At 41.8% G+C, this 23,226-nt stretch overlaps 2 protein-coding genes across 2 annotated transcripts; both read left to right on the top strand.

Annotated features, from left to right (window-relative positions):
• Positions 1 to 3,295: 3,295 nt before the first annotated feature.
• LOC104456765 (cytochrome P450 89A2) lies at positions 3,296 to 5,093 on the top strand. The gene has a single exon (XM_010071625.3). It carries the CDS (start codon positions 3,334 to 3,336, stop codon positions 4,891 to 4,893), a length of 1,560 nt encoding a protein of 519 aa, XP_010069927.2. The 5' UTR covers positions 3,296 to 3,333; the 3' UTR covers positions 4,894 to 5,093.
• Positions 5,094 to 13,577: 8,484 nt separating this feature from the next.
• On the top strand, positions 13,578 to 17,071 carry LOC104429298 (cytochrome P450 89A2). Its single transcript, XM_039299639.1, has 3 exons — positions 13,578 to 13,646; positions 14,121 to 14,138; positions 15,617 to 17,071. The coding sequence occupies exons 1-3, from the start codon at positions 13,578 to 13,580 to the stop codon at positions 17,069 to 17,071; spliced, it is 1,542 nt and encodes a 513-aa protein (XP_039155573.1).
• Positions 17,072 to 23,226: the final 6,155 nt, after the last annotated feature.

The raw sequence follows: 23,226 nt of genomic DNA on the forward strand, positions 1-23,226 counted from the left end.
GGCGCTGCAAGTGGAGGCGAGCAGGTCGCTGCTCGCGGTGTCGAGCGGAGCGGAGGTGGCGCGGTTCGTCAAGCGCTGCCGGTGGAGGCGAAGCAGGGGCGTCGGCGTCGGGGCTTCTGGCGTCCGGCGCTGCTGGTGCGGGCGCGGAGACGCGGAGGTCGCTGGGTGCGCAAGCGAAGGCTGTCTGGGCGGTGGCGAGTGGCGACGGCGTCAGGTTGCGCAGGGGTGCAGGAGCAACGGCGGTCAGAGGAGGCGTGGCAGCAGCGACACCGGCAGGGACTCACGAAGGGGATGAACAGTCGCTACTTTTCCTCTCTTTTTTCTTTTTTTCTTTTTTTCTCTCTCTCTCACGTCCCCTCTCGTTCTCTGTCTCTCTCTCTCTCTCTCTCTCTCTCTGCCGTACTCTCTTGCAGAAGTCAACTCTCCTTTTGACTTTTCTTTCCCACAAAAGAATTTTTTTCCTCAATTTTGAACGAAGGAAAATAACACCCCGCCTCTTTACCCAAAAAAGATAAAATACCGCCCCCCCATTCTCACGAATGCTCTCCTCTACACGAATTTTTCTCAACTTTTCCTACCCTCCTCTCTTGCGCGCCCCCCTTTTCATATGCAATGAAATTGAGTCTACATATGGAAGAAGCAAAACTTCCTTCTTCTTTTCGATTGCATCTCGTGCGGTCAAAGTGTAATCTTTACGATTTTATTTCATTTTATTTCCTTTATTCACGCCCATCGACAATTGAAAGATCTAATGTTTCTTTTATTATGTCGAAAATACATATTACCCAAAAATTAACGCCAAATATATATCACATCCGAAATATTCCATCGAAACTTTTTAATTTTCTATGAAATATACCTCTTAGTATATATCGTTTGAATATATAAAAGATTTACTAAATATATCAAATGCGCCTAAAATTATATATTATACAATTTTATTTTATTTTTGGGTAAAAATTGACTCATTTTTTTATGCAAAAATTTATGTGTTAATAGCTGCCCATCTTTGAAGATGAGCTCGTACAAGTTATATTCAAAGATAAATTGAGACATAAATTTTGGTCATGCACATGCATTAAATGATTTTTGTTGGAAAATGAATTCCTTTTTTTTTTTTTTGGAAAAATGAATCCTATTTTGAAATGCAATTTATATGATGCATGAAAATGCTAACACAAATGATAAAAGAACATACCTAGAATAACTTACATTTAAAGATGGTAAAGCAATTCAAGATAGTTGGTGTTACATATCTAAGACTCGTACCTTTCTATTATCGCTTGGAAGAGTAACACGGTTTTGTAAGGAGATTGCTTTTCTAGGACCCATACCTTTTTATGGTCGCCCAATATGACGGTACTTGTTTGTCTAGGACCCGAATCTTTCTTCGGTCGCCTTGACGAAACGAATTGCTTTTCCATAACCCGTACTTTTTCTACAGTCGCTTGTTAGAGCAATAAATATTATCTAGGACTCGTATCATCTACGGTCGTCTAAACGGGAAATCACTCTCTCGGACTCATACCTTTTTACGATCACCTGAATAAAAAACAACTTTTCCAAGATTCGTACCTTTTTACAATTGTCTGTTAGAGCTATAAACATTGTTTAGGACTCGTATCCTTCTACAGCCACCTGAATAAGAAATAGCTATTGTTTAAGACCCATACCATTCTACGGTCGCCTAAACGAGAAATAGCTATTGCCTAGAACCTGTACCTTTCTACGGTCGCCTGAATTAAACTGAATCTGGGAAAAAAATCTTTGGGGGGCAGCTCAACCAAGTCGAGTGTCAATGCTTGAAAAGGAATACATGTACAATGACAAGTATTTAAGGTATGGATAGAAATATACTTATCTGGTGACATCTCTGATCCTTAGGAATATGTCTCTTGTAAAGCCAAATTAATGAGGTGACTCCGAGCTACAAAAGCACGCCGATTTAATAAAGGGACTTTGGACTACATAAGTACACCATGTCATATCAAGGGACATCGGGCTATGGAAGCACGTCGGGTTAATAAAAATGGACATCGGGTTATAGAAGCACGCCAAGTCGAAAAACGGGACTCTAGGCTAGGAAAGCACGCCAAATCAATATAAAGGACACCGGGTTACGAAAGTACACCAGATCGATGAAAGGGACTATGGGCTACTAAAGCACGCCAAAGGACACCGGGCTACGGAAGCACGCCGGGTCGATGAAAGGCACTCTAGGCTACAAAAGCATGCCAGGTCAATATAAAGGACACCGAGCTACAGAAGCACGCCGGGTCGATGAAAGGATAGGGGTGTGGGCTAGATCCCACAATACCGTTGTGCAAGTGCGTGCATAATTGCGCGATTATTAGGCGCACTTAGTATTTTGTGCGCTTGTAGTTAAATTAGTACTAACCCATTTATTTTTATTTTATTTTGTATGATTATCTTATTAACATTTATTAGTTGAAAGGTTTTTCTTTTTTGTTGATTAAATATTTTTGAAATTTATACTTGTTCAGTTTGCAAAATACATTTGTTTATTTTGCAACCTTTCGCGAAGAGTTGTCTATGTTATTTAAAATCGATGAATGTCAACTTTATAGCATTAGCTCATTGATAGAGATATCGCGATGCTAGTCAATAAAGACTTTTTATCCGCATGTTGGGATGACTCTGTGTGTGTGTGTGTGTGTTGGGATGTGATGTAACATAGCTATGAAGACTTTCTATTTGCATGTTGGGATGTGTGTGTGTATGTGTGTGTGTGAAAATGTCAACTTTATAGCATCACATAGCTATGAAGACTTTCTATTTGCATGTTGGGATGTGTGTGTATGTGTGTCTGTGTGAAAATGTCTAACTTTATAGCATTAGCTCATTGATAAAGATATCGTGATGCTACGAAGACTTTCTATTTGCATGTTGGGATGTGTGTGTGTCAACTTTATAGCATTAGCTCATTGATAGAGATATCGTGATGCTATGAAGACTTTATATTTGCCTGTTGGGATGTGTGTGCGTGTCTGTGTGAAAATGTCAACTTTATAGCATTAGCTCATTGATAGAGATATCGTGATGCTATGAAGACTTCCTATTTGCATGTTGGGATGTGATGTAACATAGCTTAATGACTATGTCGGCGTGTCGTGTCGTGTCGTGTCACATGTCGCGTGTCGTGCCGGTGCAACCTAGCCACTAACTTGCACGAGGACGTCGTCTATCATGCTTTCGTCTGGCTAGGTCATCATCCAATCTCCAATCGTATATTAAACGACGAAATTCGGCACCTTTCCTCTGCAAATCCTCCATCTCTTCCCTCTCAAAAGCTCAAAGTCGTTTTGGCAAAAGATGGATCTCTTGTTCCCCGTCCTTGTCACCCTCTCCGTCGCCGCTCTCCTCAGAGCCACCGTCAGTCTCCTCTCATCCGCCCCCAAGAAGAAGGGCCTCCCGCCGGGCCCCCTCACCGTATTGGTTGTCGGCAAACTCCTATGGCTCCGCAAGTCCTTCTCGGCGGTCGAGCCAATCCTCCGGTCCCTCCACGCCCGCTACGGCCCGATGGTCACCCTCCACATCGGCTCCCGCCCTGTAGTCTTCATCTCCTCCCCGGCCATCGCTCACCAGGCCCTCGTCCACCGCAGCGCCATCTTTGCCAACCGCCCGCCACCCCCAGCCATCGCGCGCTTCCTCTTTTCCAACCAGCACAACATCAACTTCTCCTCCTACGGCCCCACTTGGCGTCTGCTCCGCCAGAACCTAACGGCGGGGATCCTCCATCCTTCCCGGGTCCGTTCCTCTTCGGGTGCCCGCGCGTGGGTCCTTAATATCCTTGTGGCGGAGCTCAAGTCCCAGCCTGGCGGTGGTGTTGTATGTGTCGTCAACCACTTCCAGTCCGCTATGTTCTGCTTGATGGTCCTCATGTGCTTCGGAGACAAGCTCGAGAAGAAGCAGATTAAGCAGATCGAGGAGGTTCAGCAACGGTTGCTTCTAGGTATAAAGCGGAACGGCGTGCTCAATTTCTTGCCACGGCTGAGCAGACTCGTGCTCCGGAAGCGGTGGAAGGAGTTGTACGAGGTCTACGAGAATCGGAACCGCGTCTTTGTCCCACTCGTCAGAGCTCGATCCAAGGTCAAGCGAGAGCAACTGAGCAAAGCCAAGAAGGACGAGAATGAGGGCGACGGCGATGGGATCTTATCCTACTTGGACACGCTCTTGGACCTGGAGTTGCCGAAGGAGAAGAGGAAGCTGGAGGAGGACGAGATCGTGAGCCTCTGCTCGGAGCTCCTCATCGCCGGCACCGACACGACGTCCACGACGCTACAGTGGATCATGGCCAACCTCGTCAAGTACCCAGAAATCCAACAGAGGCTTTACGATGAAATCAAATCAGTCGTGGGGCGAGGAGCGGAACAAGTGAAGGAGGAGGACCTGCAGAGGATGAGATACCTGAAGGCGGTAGTACTGGAGGGGCTGCGCCGCCACCCACCGGCGCACTTCTTGCTGCCGCACGCGGTGAAGGAGGATGCGGAGCTGGGTGGGTACGTGATCCCTAAGGATGGGATCATCAACTTCAATGTGGTGGAGATGGGTTTGGACCCGGAAGTCTGGGAGGACCCGATGGCGTTCAAGCCTGAGCGGTTCCTGAATTATGGCGGCGTAGGAGTTGGCGGGTTCGACATCACGGGGAGCAGGGAGATAAAGATGATGCCGTTTGGGGTGGGGAGGAGGATGTGTCCCGCGTATGGGCTTGCGATGCTGCACCTGGAGTACTTCGTGGCGAACTTGGTGTGGCTATTCCAATGGGAGATGGTGGCCGGCGAGGAGGTGGACCTGTCTGAGAAGCTGGAGCTCACCGTCGCGATGAAGAACCCGTTAAGGGCTCAGATTTGTCCTAGGAATTTGGACTCCTGAATTTGGGAAAATCTTTGTGTAGTGTTGCCTTCTCAATAAATTCAAATAAATGAATTACGTACTCTTCTCTCTTGTATATGATGGCCTCTTTATTAGAAAACCATCAAATATTTTCTCCTTCACTAGGGACCTTAGGGTGCAAGAGGTACGAACTCTCACACGATGATGCCCATCACTGATCAAGACAAATACATGTTAACCTTTTTTACCCACCCCTTCGATTACGATGTTATGCCCATCTTAGATTTGTCCCCGTAATTTGGACAGCTGAATCTTGGGAAAATGTCTGTATAATGTTGTGACCTAACTTCGGGTGGACCACATTCAGTTAATAGATTACTAAGCCTAAATTTAACATGGACTCTCTTAAGCCCATCACAATTCCCAACTTAGGTTCAAGTCATTAGCATGCAAAAAAAAAAAAAAAATTGTTTAGAAATTGCCATTAATCAGTTTATAGTGGTCATTTAGATACCTAAGTAAATCATTTGGAGAAATACCTTACTTCTATGAACCAAAGACTAATTAAGTTTGTGACTTGATTACGCTAAATTATTTTAAAACCCTTTCAATACCTTTTCTTCTTTATTTTCATAAATATTTTGCATGCAACTTAGATTTATTTTAACCTATTTCTAACATACAAGGTGGTCATGACTATTATTAAACATTCAATAAAGCAAGACAAAAAATAAATTGTGAACACGGGGAGAAAATACTTACCTTGATGCAATGCAAGCATCTAGGCTAGTTAGAAAGCCACATCTATTAATATAGATATGACTTCTAAAAACCATGCAATTCCATTCAATATTTTTTTAGGATTTTTGCTTATTAGAATAGGAACTAACTAAATGTCATGCAATTTAACTAAATGACCTAATTCCAATGACAGAGAATGATTAGTATGTAACTACTCTACATAACATGCGCATGATATGTTTTATTTTTCTAAAGTTCACATTAAAAATGAGAAAAATTAATTATCTAGAACAAAGATAATATCTAATTCAATTTAGATATTAAACGGTGCCAATACCTAATTTAAATTTGAATCTTATCATGAATAATCTACCTATGCATGCAATGTTAAATAGCTAATTAATCTACGAGCAATCTTTTTGATATATTCAAATGAGAAAACATATAAAACAAGACAATCACCCAAATCACAGCATATCATGAAATTGGAGGATATTATCCATAATTCAAGTTAGAGACATCAAATCAAATTGATATCTTAAGAAATATCAATTTTAAAGATTTTCATGTGATTAATTATTTCATCTAAAACTTTCTAGATAGAATAAAAAAACAATGTGAAGTTGCAAATTCAGAAACAAATCATGATGAATATTGCCTCAAATGTGTAAACATAGACAACGATCTTTCAAATTAGACAACAAAAATTTAAAATTAGATGAAATAATTTTCGATTTTGAGGATTGCATCTTCAAATTCGAACCAATGGACGATGACAAGTGACGAGATGGCGGGGGATTGATGTGTGATTCGCGACAAGGAAGAACGTCGGCTTGGCTGTCCCCGGTGCGACTCGGAGCTCGTGGGGCTCGTGGTGGCTTACAGCACGCCGACGGTGGGAAATCGTCGCAGAAACGGCGAGGCAGATCACGGGCTAGGGTGTCTCGATTCAAGGTACGGATTGTTGTGGAGGGACCCATAGCAGCTAAATGAGAACGTCAATCCAATGGAGTGCCGCCAAATGCACGCGCGGATTGAAGTGCGAGTCCCTACTGGGGTTGTATTGACTGTTTGACTGAAATTCTCAAAGGAACAAATGATGAGCCACGTAACTGCTCACGATGAGGACTGGCTGGGACTGGAGGAGCAGCGCGGCGACAAAGGTGGATCAGGTGCGGCTCGGCTAATCGCGCGGCGAGGGTTTTGGCGGCACCAGCGTCACCGGAGCAGGGAGTTATTGCGGCGCGGAAGCGAAAAACAGAACGAGCTTGGCGTCGCCGCTACTGGGCTTCTCGGATCAGGGGCGGCTACGTGGTCGTCATCGTCAGAGGCGTCCACGCGGTGAAGGAGAGCAGCGGGCTTGCGGTGAGGAAGCGATGGCCCGTAGGAGGTAAGGACCTCCGCGGTGCAGGGTACCGATTCGTTGGCTGGTGTCGCAAATGGTAGGATTAAATTCAGAAAAAGTAGTATAATGGTGAGAGACGCGGAATCATTCTTTTAATGAAAATAGAAAGTTCCCCTTCTCTAAGCCAATCCACATTCACTTCTCTAATTTCTCCTCTTGATGTGACTGGAAACTTCTTTAACAAGTTCGTAGTTAGTTTGAACGTCGTGTCGATAATCGCCATTCCACGTGGAGCAATTAAATATCGTTTATTACAGCAATTACGTAATTCTTGTGAAATATGCAAATCTAAAAAATTGATGTCCTTATTATTTTAATAATTCAATTTGAAGCATGTATTCGATATTCTTTCACGAACTTAGCTTTGAGATTTATTGTCAAAATGTTAATTTTATAGAATTAGACGATTTGTGGATACATAAATTTTGAGTATGTATTTAAGGTTTAATTACATAGAAAAAATGGATTAATTTTTTAACCCCTAAATAAAAATAATTTTTATCAAATTGCATAGCATATAAATGTTAGGAGAATTGAATTAAGAAAAAGAAAAAAAAAACTAATCATTTTTTTTGTCAAAGGTGAAAGCCACAAAAAATTGCAAACTTTACTCATTGTGATACATTTATCACAATTTCTTTTTTATATGAAAATCGTCGAACTTGTATTATGTAATACATTTACCCTGACACATTTACTTTAAACTTATTTTTTATGACTCCAAAAATCCAAAAACTTTTTTTAGTGACATCGGAAAATCTCAAATTTCTATCCGTGTGATAAATTTACTTCAAACTATCTAAAGATGAGAAAAATCATGAGAGAAATTGAGAGTGAGAAGGAGTTCTCCGGTCACTCAGCCATGCTTGAGTCCCATTCGATGACCCCTAGCTGTTATCCTTGTCGTCTTGACCTCACTTTCCTGATACCAACGTCTCCGCTAAGTGTCTTTTCGGTCCGAGTCCGAACTTCCCTTGCCCAAGGATCTTGGCTCGGGGACATGACGAGGCGGTCGGCCATAGCTCAACTTGTCTCGAGCTCACCACATAACCACCATCTCCGATTTGGGTAGGTGTCTCCGCGATTAAACGTTCGTTCCTATGGACCTCTTTTGCCCCGTTCGGTTCTTGTTGAAATTGAAGTCTAGATGTAGCTCTGTATGTCAACACGTGTTTTGGACCGGGATGAGTAGTTTCTCTCATTGATCTCGTGTTTGGTTTAATATTTTTGTCTGAGTCAGCCCCTGAATCTCATAGATAGTGTCATTTGTTCCCAGCCGGTCTCACATAACTTGCTAGACAAAATGCTTATGAAAGCTTTGTGAAAGTTAGTTTCATTTCCTCTTGTCATCCGAGAGCGTTAAAAGTCATTCCCACGATCAAATGCTTTTCTGCACCACCATTTACTTTGCTTTGTGTTTCCTGCTTTGTCGGCATTAACGACAGTCCAGTGCTAGTGTTACTACACATCATCTATAGATGACAAGCAAGTTCGAACTAAGAAGAAAGGCTCTCAAAAGTGAGAATATGGAGACAATCTTATCTCTAAGAGCTCCCTCATCTGTGATAATAGTTCCATCATCAAGTGAGAGCTAAGTAATTTTGTCCACAGCTACTTCCTAGCCGGGTTCATTCTCTAGAGATGTCAAGCAAGTTGGAAGTAAGAAGAAAGGCTCTCACAACAAAAGTGCAACTACTTCCAATTCTTTGACTTGCTCGGGAAATAGATTTGCTTTATTGGGAGAGGGCGATCTTCTCGATATCTCTAGCAGTCCCATTACTTTACTTGAGGATGCAAGGAGCTGAGCCTCCTAACCAATGAATCTCCTTTCTTGGAATGTACATGGCCTTAATAATAGCTCCAAACAAAAGGAACTTGTAAATTTTGCTTTGTCCCAATATCCTCATATCCTTATTTTGATTGAACATAAAATAAAAGAGGCAAATGTTGACTTTGTCATTAGAAGCAGGTTTTGAGGTTGGAAATGCATCCATAATCATCATAATAGCAATCTCAGTAGAATATGGGTATTGTGGAAACCGTCCATTATTAGCCTAACTATGATGGAAGTTTCCAATCAAGTCATACACTATCTTGTTGAGAATTCGGGAGAAGACCCATTTCTCTTTTTTTGCAGTTAATGGGCAATATTGAAGCTGAACAAAGATCTTTGTGGCTGAACATTAACACATTCTCTGCTTGTAATAGAAGAAATGCGCCTTGACTACTAATAGGTGATTTCAATGAAATAAGAGATACAAAGAAACGAATCGGATCTAATTTCCGATGAACCTATAGAATGGATGAGCTAAACACTATAATTGAGGAGCTTGCGCTCACTGAGCCTCATTCCACGGGCCCTTTCTTCACATGGACAAGCAAGATTGATGGGATCTTCATTAATGCAAATTGGCAACACAAGTACACTCATTGTTCAATAGAAGTTTTGTTGCTGGGTGTTTAGATCGTTCCCCTTACATGGTACGTCTTAACACTATTGTTAGGAGAAAGAAGCCAACTTTCAAGTTCTTCAATTTTTGGGCCGAAAGCTGCGATTTTCTACCAATAGTCCACGCTTGTTGGCAATAGGATTTTGGAGGATCAAAGATGTTTATTCTAGTGAAGAAGCTCAAAGCATTGAAACAACAACTTAGTCTCTTAAATAAATCTCAATTTGGTGACTTGCATCTAAAGGCCAAGAGAGCTAGGGAGAACCTACAATGATTACGAGTTCTTGTGCTGGACCCTTACCATATGAGTACTCAGGAGGAAGAAAAGGCACAACTAGAGCTACTACTCGCCCTTAGCAAACACGAAAGAAGTTCTCCTAAAGCAAAAATCTAGAAACCTATGACTTAAGGTGGGGGACAACGACAGCAGGACGGCTTGCTATAATTGTTTAGGCGATAATATATTTGTTGGGGACTGGCTTTATAGATCAATTTAAGGTCCGATTTTAAGGTGGCATTTCAAATTATATTAGCTGCCATGTTTTAAAGATTTCATTATACTTCAGCTAGTGAACCAATATCAAGTTGAAGTGAATAATTTTTCTTTGGTACTTATTTGAGTAGGTCAAGTATTGGACCAAATTTTGCTAAAGTTGTTGAGTAATGAGATAAGTAGCTCATAAGATGAATTTGAGTAATCCTTCGTGCTAGAGTTTGAACATGAATTGTATCATTGGTGATGACTTTATGATCTGTATCAATTACCGAATCTAAATGTTGAACCATATGTAATTAAACAAAGTTGATTGCGCCAAAATCACATTGCAAAAAAAAAAAAAAAAAAAAAAAAAAAAAGAGTGCAAAAGCCATATCCAAAGCTTTATCGGTACTAAGTTCTTTTGGGAATAGTGTCGATAAGTCCTAAACTTTTTGTATTTGTGTCAATTTAGTTTTAAACCTTTTATTGGTACCAATTTAGTTCTAACTTTTTACTGTGTCAATTCAGTCATTTTCAACTAAATTTAGCCAAATTTTGCTGATTAAGTGCCGCTCGATTGACACGGCACGATCGACGTTGACATGGACAATTTTTAATAATATTTTAATATTTTATTGAATATTTTATTTTATTTTCTTTTTCTTTTTCCTTTCTTCTCCTCCTTCTTCCGGTTGGTTGTTGAACCTCGGTGACCGACAAGAGGCGACAACCAGCAAGGTCAAGGTCAACCTCATCAGCCTTTGGCAAGCCTTGCCGGCACTAGCAAGGCTTGAGCCCTCACTAGAGGCCGTGAGGGTTGCCTTGCATTGGGCAACGAGGTTGAGCCTCACTCGGCCTCTGGCAAGTTCACGGCCTCACCAAAGGTTGGGTGAGGCTTCTCACCAAATTTGGTGAGGGTGAGCCTCGCTAGCCCAACACGGCAAGGGCGACCTCGTTGGATTTGGTGAGGTCAAGCCTTGCCCATGGCTGACAAGGCTTGACCCTCGTCGCCCAGCGCGAGGCCACTTGGCGAGGCTCACTAGAGGCCAACAAGGTCGACCTCGACCTTGTAGGCCATCACCAAGATTCGACGATCGGCTGGAGGAAGGAGGAGGAGGAAGAAAAAGGAAAAAGATAAATAAAATAAAATAAAAAAATTAAAATATTATTAAAAGTTGTCAACGTCAACGTCGATCGTATCATGTTAACTAACTAGTAACCAATTAGCAAAATCCGGCCAAAATTAGTGGGAAATGACTGAATTGGCACAAAATAAAAAGGTTTATGACTAAATTGGTATCAATAAAATATTTATGACTAAAATAAATGCAAAAGGTTTATGACTTCTTTGACACTTTTCTCAATTTTTTTTTTTTTTTTAAAGTCATGTTACCCAATTGAATCGGCCACTTAAAAACACCGGGCTTCGAGATATGCATCCCATTCCCCATTGATTCACAATGGGAATTTGAAATCGATCACTCTTGATTGGCTTACTTCTCTATGAGTCACTCCAACGTGGCCTAGCCGTTGGGCGGTCAAAGTCTCGCAGAACACATTCTCGTGGTCTTGGTGAATTCTATGAATGAACGTGGAACAAAAGCCGAGTGAAAATGGAGGCCTGCCTTGAGTTTTGAGCATGGGCTTGGGCCGACTACGTAGAAGCCCATCAGCACGTGGCGGGGCCCTGGCCCAAAGAGTTCCACGGAATTGCGAGAACATGGCGACCAGTGAGATTGATCGCTTACGTCCCACGGTGATTTCTTCTCCTCCTTCCCCTCTCTCGTCTCTCCAAATTTTCAGCTACTTTGCGACGGAAAAAATCTCTAATCGTTTCTGGTTCAATCGATTAGCTAATCAACACCTCCTCCACCACCTTCATCTTTGTCGCGCTACTAGATTTTCACAGATGGCTATCTCCAGTGTAGCCTAATAGAGTCCGAATCCCTATTTTCTGTAGAGAAATTTGGAGGCGAAGCAACACTAGTAGTAACAGCAACTGCTGATGCAACAACTCCAGCAGCAATAGCAACAGGAGCGGATGAACTTTCGCGAGAGAGGAAATGCAATTTCTTGGTTGATAAGCATGAGGTCGTTATTGTATTCCGTGAGAGAGAAAACAGGATGGCTTAGATCCCGACCTCTGCCTTTGGATCATACAAAGAAGAAGCGCATTCATTTTATAGGGTAAAAATTTTCAGCTGGCTTGAACCTTATCTTTTAGAGATAAGGTGATATATTTATCTACTAGTTTCGTATCGTTGCATAAAAAAGTTGTATACACTTCTAAAACTGAAAAATGTGTGTTGTGTATGATTCTTTTTGTAACATGACATGATTCAATTGACCATATGGGATTTTATCAAATCTTGTTCGAAGTTGAATATTTGCATGAGCTCTTTTCTAGTTGTATTTAATAGGGTAGAGGTTAAGTGTTTATTATATACTGATGATGAAAACTTGTAGACAAAGGATCTGAGTTCAAAATGTCTTTACCTCGATTTTTTTTTCTTTTTAATCTTTTTATTTTGTTATTTGTATTTTTTATTTTGTTTAAAGGTTGATTCATAGTCATCGTGTTAACATGCGCATGGAAATCTCCACGGGCAAGCTATTATATTTTGTTTTTGGTAAGGACGGGCAAGCTATTATATTATCTTTGACTAATATTAAAAAAGCTACTTGAATAACCTGATGCTATAAAAATAACATTTTCACCATAAGATGGACAAAATTTAAAAGAGAAAATTGTCCAAAAACTCTAAACCTATTGTATGGTGGCCAATTTTTGTCCTAAACCTTTTAATTGTGCCAATTTGATTTTATACCATTTTGATAATTTATCAATTCCGTCCTAAATCTTTCAATTGTACCAATTTAGTTCAAAACTTTTAGAATAATTTGTTGTGATCCCACAAAATCTTATAGATAAAATCTCATAGAATTGAAGAGAACCATTGAGAGAGAGCATATATATTATTGGGCTTTGCTAGCATAATAGTCTTTGAGATACTGTGGGTTACAAATTCTTGAAGAAGTACGTCTCATAATAATTTATAATTATTTGCAATTTGTACATTAAAATATATGACACAATCATTTCTCTAAATCATTATCGCATCACAGACTATTTAAAATTAGAGTTCTGAAGTAACGTCTCAAATTGGATTAGCTGCTCTGGTTTGAAGTTTTCGCCTGTTCTTTTCATATTGAGTATGTCAAGCGGGGAACTAGGATGACTGTCTTCTTCGCATCGATTCTCTCTTAAAAGAATAGTAGAAACGGAGGTTCTTTCTTCAAGAGGAAGTCCACTGGCATGCCCCCCATCGAAAGGCGTTGCATCTTACCTCCGCTTCTCATGTTCTTTGCTCCATAACGGAAGCGGTGGAAGTCCATGAACATGTTCTTACGATATTATATTCCCCGTTGGGTATTGTGAAGTTAAAACTGCTGGAAAGGATTTTTTTTTTTTTTTTTCCTTTCTAAAGTTGTGCGGAATGTGATTACCCCAGATGGAAATCCACTGCTAACTCATGGACGTCATCCATCACGTTCTCTTTCTGCGAAGTTCTCATCTCATCTCCTATCTTTATATGAAACCAACGAAATCCCCACCTCGTCTCTGCAAAAACCTTAGATTTGGCAAACGATGGATATCTGGTTCCTCATCCTCATCACCCTCTCCGTCGCCGCACTCCTCAGAGTAGGGGTGTCAACGGTTCGGTTCGGTTCGGTTTTTGAAAACCGAACCGAACCGAACCGTTAGAAAATCTTCCGAACCGAAACCGAAACCGAAACCGAACCGAACCGAAATTTCGGTTCGGTTCGGTTCGGTTCGGTTTTTCGGTTTTTCGGTTTTTAGCTTTTGGTTTTCGTTTTTTTTTTTTTTTTTTTTTTGGGGACGGCTTACCTTCTGTATATGCTCCTTAAAAATTATTAGATTAAACAAGAGCCTTGTCTTCTCTCAAAGTCTGCGTACAATCACCAAGGAAATAGTTAGCTGTAGCTGAGCAAATGTCGCTGAAGCTCATCACTGCTACAATATTAAACGAGGATGAACTACACTGAACATGAAAGAGGACCTAAAAATTCCCACCAAGAAAACCAGAAAACAACCCCTCTGCATCGGCCCAGAACTTCCATCAGAAATCCCACATACAACAACTGAATCGGCAAGTACCGACCTTTTCAGTTTCTATCATCTCAGAAGGTGATTAAGACCAGAAACTCCACGTAGATTCATCACATTCCAATACAGAAATTAGGGGGAAACAATCAATAGCTGTAAACAGAGATACAGTCAATGATAACCCTTTGACATCAGCACCCATGTATGAGAAGCAAACACAAAAGTAAAACCTCCTAATAAGAATGTTCAGCAGGCGTTTTAATCAACCATGGCCATCTAAAGGAGCCAAGAAAGTCAACAATGGAGCCGAGCATTTAACGAAATATTTCTTCATTTTCTCATCATATCAGCCAAACAACATAGGACAGAAGTAGAAGCTTAAATCGACATTCCAGCTGCAACAACATCCCCCTCCTCCAATGTTCCAGCTTAAGCAACACGTAAATCACTTCACTTCCACAGATTGGCAAACTAAACAGATAATCATGCCTAAATAAAAACCCAAACTTTGTTGGAAACAAGAACTCAACCTGAAGATTGAACATCTGGCTAAATCTATTTTCAATATTTCCCCCAAAAACAGATAAAGCATCCATCTTCATTGTGTACCACTCAGCACAACAACAAAATTAACACTCGTCACACCAATGGAAGCGAAACAACAATGAGGATCTCACCTAAATCCACAGAAAAGCCTTCTGTACAGGAAAAAAGAAGAGCCGAAGCAGAAAAACAAAAATCCGCAAAAAAGAAAATAGCAAAAATGGTAGACGGACAGAGTGTTCCTCGGAACCAACGCAGCAGCACAAATCAGAGTTCGCGTCGCAACAGAAAAACAAAACCTTCGCCTCAACACCCACCAAGAAAACATCTCAAAGAACAGAACAAATGGAGCAGAGCAAGAAAAAAGGAAAAAAACCCAGATACCCTCTGCATGCGACCCAGCGACAGCACTGAGAAAAAGAGCAAAAGAGATCTTTGCAGAGGAAGATGTAGGCAGAGCGATCAAAGGAGAATCTTACCGATTTGAACTAGCCCAGTTCACTGAGCAAGCAAGAGGCGTCGCAGATCTAAAGCCACTGGCGGCCCCTCAGTCCAGAGCAGAGCGCGCGCAAGACATGCTCGGCCCCTCAGTCGCCGTCGCCGTCCCAGAAGGAAGAGGGACGAAGGAGAGATTTGCAGAAGAAAGGGACCCTGTCCCTCAATCGGTCGCCGTCGCCGTCGCAGTTGCCGTCGCCGTTGGGAGAACTCGGGAACCGATAAAAACCAAGACGAGACATGACGAGAGGACTCAGAGACGGGAGTCGGGAGAGAACCAATAAAAAAAATTTCGGTTTTTGGTTCGTGCCTTTGTGGTTCGGTTTTCGGTTCGGTTAACCGATAAAAACCGAACCGATAAAAAAATTTCGGTTTTTGATGAAAACCGAACCGAAAACCGAACCGAACCGAAAAAACCGATTTTTTCGGTTCGGTTCGCGGTTCGGTTCGGTTTTCGGTTCGGGTCTTGACACCCCTACCTCAGAGCCACCCTCAACCTCCTTTCCTCGGCCCCCAACAAGAAGAGCCTCCCGCCGGGCCCCCTCACCTTCCCGATCGTCGGCAACTTCCTATGGCTCCGCAAGTCCTTCTTGGAGCTCGAGCCCATCCTCCGCTCCCTCCACGCCTGCTACGGCCCGATGGTCACCCTCCACGTGGGCTCCCAACCCTCCGTCTTCGTTGCCTCCCCAGCCCTTGCCCACGAGGCCCTCGTCCACCGTGGCGCTGCCTTCGCCGGCCGCCCGCCACCCCTTGCCGTTGACCACGTCCTCTCAACCAACCAACACGACATCACCTCCTCCTATGGCCCCACTTGGCGCCTCCTCCGCCGGAATTTCACGGCTGAAATTCTCCATCCCTCCCGTGTGCGCTCCTACTCCCGCGCCCGTGCATGGGTTCTCGACATCCTCATGGCAGAGCTCAAGTCCCAACCCGGTGGCGTTGTCCGCATTGTCAATCACTTCCAGTACACCATGTTCTGCTTGCTCCTAATGTGCTTCGGGGACAGGCTCGAGGAGAAACAGATTAAGCAGATTGAGGATGTCCAGCGACGGTTGCTGTTGGGTCTGCGGCGGTTCAATGTGCTCAATCTCTCGCCGAGGGTGGGCAAGCTGGTGCTCCGGAAGCGGTGGAAGGAGTTGTACGAGCTCCGCGATTACCGAAATCACGTCCTTGTCCCGTTCATCAGAGCTCGATCCAAGGCTAAGATAGAGCAACTGAACAAAGCAAAGGAGGACGGGAATGACGGTGACTCGATCGTTTCATACGTGGACACGCTCCTAGACTTGGAGCTGCCGGAGGAAAAGAGGAAGCTGGAGGAGGATGAAATGGTGTGCCTCTGCTCGGAGTTCCTCGACGCCGGTACTGATACTACGTCCACGGCGCTGCAGTGGATCATGGCCAACCTGGTCAAGTACCTAGAAATCCAAGAGAGGCTCTACGATGAAATCAAATCAGTCGTGGGACAAGGAGCGGAGCAAGTGAAGGAGGAGGACCTGCCAAGGATGGGCTACCTGAAGGCGGTGGTACTCGGAGGGCTCCGTCGCCACCCACCAGGTCACTTCGTGCTGCCGCACGCGGTGACGGAGGACACGGAGCTGGGCGGATACGTGATCCCTAAGGACGGGACCATCAACTTCAATGTGGCGGAGATGGGTCGGGACCCGGAGGTCTGGGAGGACCCAATGGCCTTCAAGCCCGAGAGATTCTTGAATTACGGTGGTGGAGAAGCGGGCGGTTTCGATATCACGGGGAGCAGGGAGATAAAGATGATGCCGTTTGGGGTAGGGAGGAGGATGTGTCCCGCGTACGGGCTTGCGATGCTACACCTGGAGTACTTCGTAGCGAACTTGGTGTGGCTATTCCAATGGCAGACGGTGGCCGACGAGGAGGTGGACCTGTCAGAGAAGGTGGAGTTCACCGTCGTGATGAAGAACCCTTTGAAGGCTCAGATTTGTCCTAGGAATTTGAGCACCTGAGTTTAGGAAAATCTTTGTGGAGCGTTGCCTTCTCAATAAATTCAAATATATGAATCACGTACTCTCTCTTGTATATGATGGCCTCTTTATTAGGAAATTATTGAATATTTTCTTCTTTACTAGGGACCTTAGGGGGAAGAGGTATGAACTCACAGACGATGATGCCAGTCACTGATCAAGACGATTCCATGTTAACCTTTTCTAACCACCCCTGCAATTAGGGTGTTATGCCAAACATTAATTTCACCATTTCGCGGATACCGCACAAGTAATACGAAATCAGCTGACTTGTAGAAAAGAAACAGCAAAAATGACAGGCTAGCGTGCAGAAGGTACGGTCAACATTCCGGCGAAAATTAAGGATTAGGCTTGGAAATTCAGTACCTTAACATTGTCTAAGCCAAGAGCATTTATCTTTTAATTTCTTCTTTTCTTAATTGTAGTACAATGATCGCTCAGTACGTCATTCAGTTAATCTTGTATTCCTCAGTTCATCCTGAAAATTCTTCTAACATCGGTACTACTCCATTTCTGGCCACCTCATCAAAGCAAACTTACGATTTGGTACCATTTGTTTAGATAACAATACGTTTGCTTGTGTAGTTGCTTCATAGACAATTTACGGTTCAATTTTACCATAATGTTTTGAATTTTATTAGTTACTTTGTTTTAAAGTTTTCATGTGTTACGCTTTGACTAAAGAGCTGATGTTGATATGAAGTAAATGGTTTTTGTTTTTGTACTTATTTGAGTAAGTTGAGCATCGGATCAAATTCTACTTAAAGTAATGAGATAAGCTAATCATAGGATGAATTTGAGTAATCTACAATTTTTTATTGCATTCAATGCATTCATAAAAACCTTGGTTTTCCTTGAGAGCACCTATTCCTTCAAGTTAGAGCTCCAATGTGGATTGCAATATTGGCGATGTTTTTACAGTTTGCATCAATAATCAATTCAGAATGTTGAGCTGTATGTAATTAAATAGAGTTGAATTGGCCAAAATCAGATTGAACAAAAAAGATGGCCCAAAAGCCATATCAAAAGCTGAAATGTAACTCGCTTGAATGAGCCAATTAAAAACACTAGGTTTTAAGACATGCACCCATTCCCAAATGGTTTGCATTTGAAATTTGGAATCAATCTCTCTTGATTGGCTTACTTCTCCACACGTCGTTGCAACATGGTCGCTCTTTAAATTTGAAATTGGTCAAACCCTTGTTCTTGGCAAATTCTATGAATGATTGTGGAACAAAAGCCGAGTGAAAATACAGGCGCGCCTTGAGTTTCGGGCATGGGCTTGGGGTGACTACGTAGAAGCCCATCAGCATGCTGCAAGGCCCGGCCCAAAGAGCTTCCATGGAATTGTGAGAACACTGCGACCAGTGAGACTGGTCACTTGCATGAAACACTCTCGAGGCGGGTAAAACTCACACGTGAACTGCACACAGTGGTGCCCACAACTTATGAAGACAATGCATGGGAAGCTTTTCTGACCACCCCTGCGATTACGATGTTATGCCAAACATTTATTTTGCCATTTCACGGATGCCGCACAAATAAAAAGAAATTACCTGACTTGTATAAAATAAATAGCAATAATTGGCAGGCTAGCGTGCAAAAGGTACGGTCAACATTCCGGCGAAAATTAAGGACTGGGCTTGGAAATACGATACCTTAACATTGTCTTCCCCCATAGTATTCATCTTTTATTGTGGTGATTATGAAATCATTTTTCACTCAGCTAGACAGTCATGTCTCCATGTCTTGTTAATCTCTTCTATCGTTTTCATAACATATCGTAATTCCACGGATCAAAGGTTGGGATATTTTATGACATTGGTACTAGCTGTCTCACCAACGCAAACTTACGATTTGGCATAATTACTTAGGTGACGATATATTTATTGTAGAATTGCTTCATGGATAATTTTGGATTCAGTTTTAACATAACTTTTCAAATTATATTAGTTGCTTTCTTTTAAAGTTTTCAAATGTTGTATTTGGGCTAGCGAGCTGATACCAATTTGAATTACATGATTTTTGATTTTGTACTTATTTGTGTATGTGAGCATCTAATCAAATTTTGCCTAAGCTGTTGAGTAATGAGATAAGTTGCTCATAAGATGAATTTGAGTAATCCATACATTTTTCTTATTGCATTCAATGTATTCATAAAAATCCCCATTTACCTTGAGAGCACCTAATCCTTCATGCTAGAGTTTCAGCGTAGATTGTAGTATTGGCGATATTTTTATGGTCTGCATTGATAATCAAATCAAAACTTCAAACAGTATGTGATAAAACCAAGTTGAATTGACCAAAATCAGATTGAACAAGAAAAAAAGATCCCTGAAAGCTAGATCGGAAGTTGTTTGAATCGACCAATTCGAAACATTCTTGTTGACATCTAATTTAAATTCAATTTTTAGAAAATAAAAGATTAGAGAGAAATTTTGAAAAGAAATTTCGAATTCAAAATAATTCAACAGTCGGATTTTGGAGCCATTTCTTTGTTAGAGAAGTTGAGCGAAAATCTCCACCGGCGAGAGGTTGAGCAAAAATCTCTACCGGCGAAACAAACTCGAATTTTCGCTTTATAAATAGAGGGGTTCTTCTTCACCTTTCGGGGAGCGAAGGTTACTTTTCGTCAAAAATTGAAAAGTAAAGAAAATAAAAAAAGAGGAGAAAGAGAGAGTACGAAAGCAGAGGAGAGTGTGCGGCTGCAGAGGGAAAAAGTGAAAAGGAAAGGAAAAAGCCAAAAGTAGAGGGGAAGAAGTGATGGGACATTTACTGTTCATCTTCTTCCCCACATTTGCTGCCCAATCGTGAGTTTCTCTTCACCCGCGCTGCGCTCGCATCGCCGGTCTCCACCAGCCATCGTCGCGCCGACTCACGACGACCCAAGCGCCGACGCCCAGCGACACCACCGCGCTTCTGCAACCCGCGACACTGCCGATTCCGAACCGGCCCACACCTCCGCTGTTGCTGCGTCCGCGACCACCCGGTGCCTGACGCCCGACGACCGCACCTCTGCACCAGCGAGCTCGTCCCGACGCCTGCTGCAACGACCACTGCCGCAAGTCTCCTCCCGTGACGCCAGCCTGCAGCGCCGACGTCCTCCCCCGCTTTCCGTCTGCCGCCGGTGATAGCTCCGCCATTGCGCCGCTGCAGCACCTCCGTTGCAGCCCGACGACCGCGCCTCTACAACCCGCAGCCTAGCCAATTCCGAGCAGACCCGCACCCGACGCCGTCCGCCGCTCGTGTCCTCCCCTCGCGACGCCGGACTCGCACCCGAAGCCCCGCCAACGACCCAGCGACGCCGGAGCCCCTCTGCAGATCCCACGACGGCCCCGCTTCCGATCAGCGCCTGCACCTGAAGTTTCCCCGCGCTGCTCTGCCCCGTGATGCTGCAGCACCTCTGTTCGTGACCACCCCTGCGACGCCAGCAGATCCAGTGCCCACCGTCGCGCCACCTCTGTTCCGCCGACGAAACCGCTCCTGTACTGATTCGAGCCACCGCCGGTTCACCTTCGTCGGAGCCCCCTGCTGGTCCGACGACGTGCTGCTCCCCAGTGACCCAGAGACTCACGAGCACGTGACTAGAAGAAAAAAGAAAAACAAAAACAAAAACAAAAGAAAAAGAGAAAAGCAAATTAGGTAGTTTGTTTTTCTTTATTTTATTTATTTTGTTATTATTGTTCAATTTAGAATATTGAGATGTGCTTTTCTTTTATAAATCTCGTAGGTATTAACTGCAAGTACTTTATCTCAAATTATGGTAATTATTAATTTGACCCGTAAGACGTCGGGTCATTTTTTTTTTAATTACTTTAATTTTTAGGAATTTTGATAGTATTTCAATTGTTAAATCGTTATAGAGTTAAAATAATTGTTAATTTAATCCGTGAGACAACGGATTATTTTTTCGGTTATTTTAATTCTTGTCTTAATTCTTTTAAAATAATTACTTGTTTGGAAAAATTAAAAAAAATAAAATCAAAATCAAAAAGTACATAAAAATCTAAATATTGCATTAGAGCATTTAGGGTTAGTAAATTAGAATTTGCATTTATAGGATTATAATTTTTAGATTATACTTTTAGATGGGTGGTTTTTGTTAGGGCTAATTTTAAATAATGTTGGCATGTCTTGATTTTTTATATAGCTTTCGGGATAAAGTATAGTTTAAGTTAAATTGATTCCTAAAATAAATTAGAATATCATTCACTTTAGTTAGTCTAATTAGTTTTAGATTAAGTCAATTTTCATTTAGTAAAACAAAAAGAGGAACAAAAAAAATGTTATGCATGCCATGTGAGTTATAGTTTAATTTTTTTAATAAAAGGAAAATGCTAAAAGAAAATCATTGCACCATTAAGTTACTTTCTTTTCAATAAAAAACATTATGTCATTAAAAAATAAAAAATAAAAAAATCATTTCATTGGTTAGTTAATAGGTTAATTCATAATTAATCTCACATCATCATTATTTAGCATAGGTTGCATATATGCATTAAAAAATGAATCATCATAAAAAAAAATCATAAAAGAGCATGCATGTAGAAATATCATGTCATTCATCCCATATCATGTAGCATACGCATATTTAAGATTATAAAAATTAGATTGCATACATATAGTAATAAGTTTAAGTCATACCATATGAATTGCATCTCACATATCATTAAAGTAAAATCCATGCATATTAAATTTAGATTAAGATTGCATATAATTAATTTTTTTTTAAAAGAAAAAAAGAAAAAATTAGGTGTCATGTCATTTAGAAATCATGTTTAGGACATGCATTTTTATTAGCATTTTTTATTTGAATGTTATTTTATTGATTACGCACCCGCATGACCACCATTTGCATGTTAGTAACTTAGGTTTAAATTAATCAACATTGCCTCGCAAAATATTTTTTTAAAATTAAAATAAAAGGTACCGAAAGGGCGTTAGACTAATCCAAGCGTAACCATGTCTCCGGACCTATTGAATCTCTGGTTCGTAAAAATAAAGTATTCTCCCATACTTTATTTGGGTTTCTAATCAACCCTAATTGATTAGTAGCGGCTCCAAATTGAATAGAATTGCATGTTTAAATGAGTTAATTAATTTCAAGTTGCGATTGGTAGGACTTGGGAGGGTCCGAGCCAAGTCTTAGAACTTAGTAATCCATTAACCTAAACTTTTAGGATTGCCCTGAAAATTTAGGTCGCGACAATTCTATTCGTGGACATGCATCCCACTCTCGAATGGTTTGCAGTTGAAATTTGAAATTGGTCGCTCTCGATTGGTTTGCTTCTCTACACATCCCAGCAACATGGTCACATTTTAAATTTGAAATTGGCCCACTTGTGTTCTTAGTGAATTCTTTGAATGATTTTTGTTCAAAAAAAAAAAAGAATTCTTTGAATGATTGGGGAACACAATATGAGTGAAGATGGAGGCCCGCCTTGTGTTCAAAGCACAGGCCTAGGCCTACTTCATGGAAGCCCATCAGCATGCGACAGTGGCCTAGCCGGAAGAGGTTCCATGGCATGGTGATCGTTCACGTCTCATGTTTTTTCTTCTTTCTTCCCCTCTTTATTGTCTCTCCATCCTTTCAGGTAGGGGAGATCGGTTCCCACGCAGTCTGATTCCCACCTCGGAACCAAGGAACGATTCTCCCTTTTTGGCACCGAGAACCAAGGACCAAACCGAAAGAGGCTAGAATCAGACCGGTGGCCATCCAATGGAACCGATCGCATGTTCTCGAAACACAATTTTCCATGTGCAAAAAAATTAAACTCCACTTGCACGAGCATTGATCACACTTCATATGTGTGTCACACTCAATCTTTGCCAAAAAGGCTATGAACACGTCTAAAGCTTATGCCTAACTTGAGTTTTATAGACAATTTGCTCTATGAGTATTTGCTCAATGCAGGCCTCTTGAAAGCTTAGGGCACGTTTGGTAACATTTCTATTCCCGGAAACAATTTCTAAGCATTTTAAGTCATTTGGTAATTATCCAAAATTTCTTATTCTGGAATAAAATTGCGTTTGGTACCATGCTCATTAATTTTGTTTCAAATCAATTTCTTTTAATTTTTAAATCTTTTTTTTTTTACTTTTTTCCTTTTTTTTTTGGTTTTCTTTTTTTCCTTTTC

Source organism: Eucalyptus grandis, chromosome 8 (assembly GCF_016545825.1).
Source record: "Eucalyptus grandis isolate ANBG69807.140 chromosome 8, ASM1654582v1, whole genome shotgun sequence".
NCBI lineage: Eukaryota > Viridiplantae > Streptophyta > Magnoliopsida > Myrtales > Myrtaceae > Eucalyptus > Eucalyptus grandis.

Coding starts and splice junctions, on each gene's coding strand:
- LOC104456765 (XM_010071625.3), top strand. CDS start 3,334: ATGGATCTCTTGTTCCCCGTCCTTGTCACCCTCTCCGTCGCCGCTCTC.
- LOC104429298 (XM_039299639.1), top strand. CDS start 13,578: ATGGATATCTGGTTCCTCATCCTCATCACCCTCTCCGTCGCCGCACTC.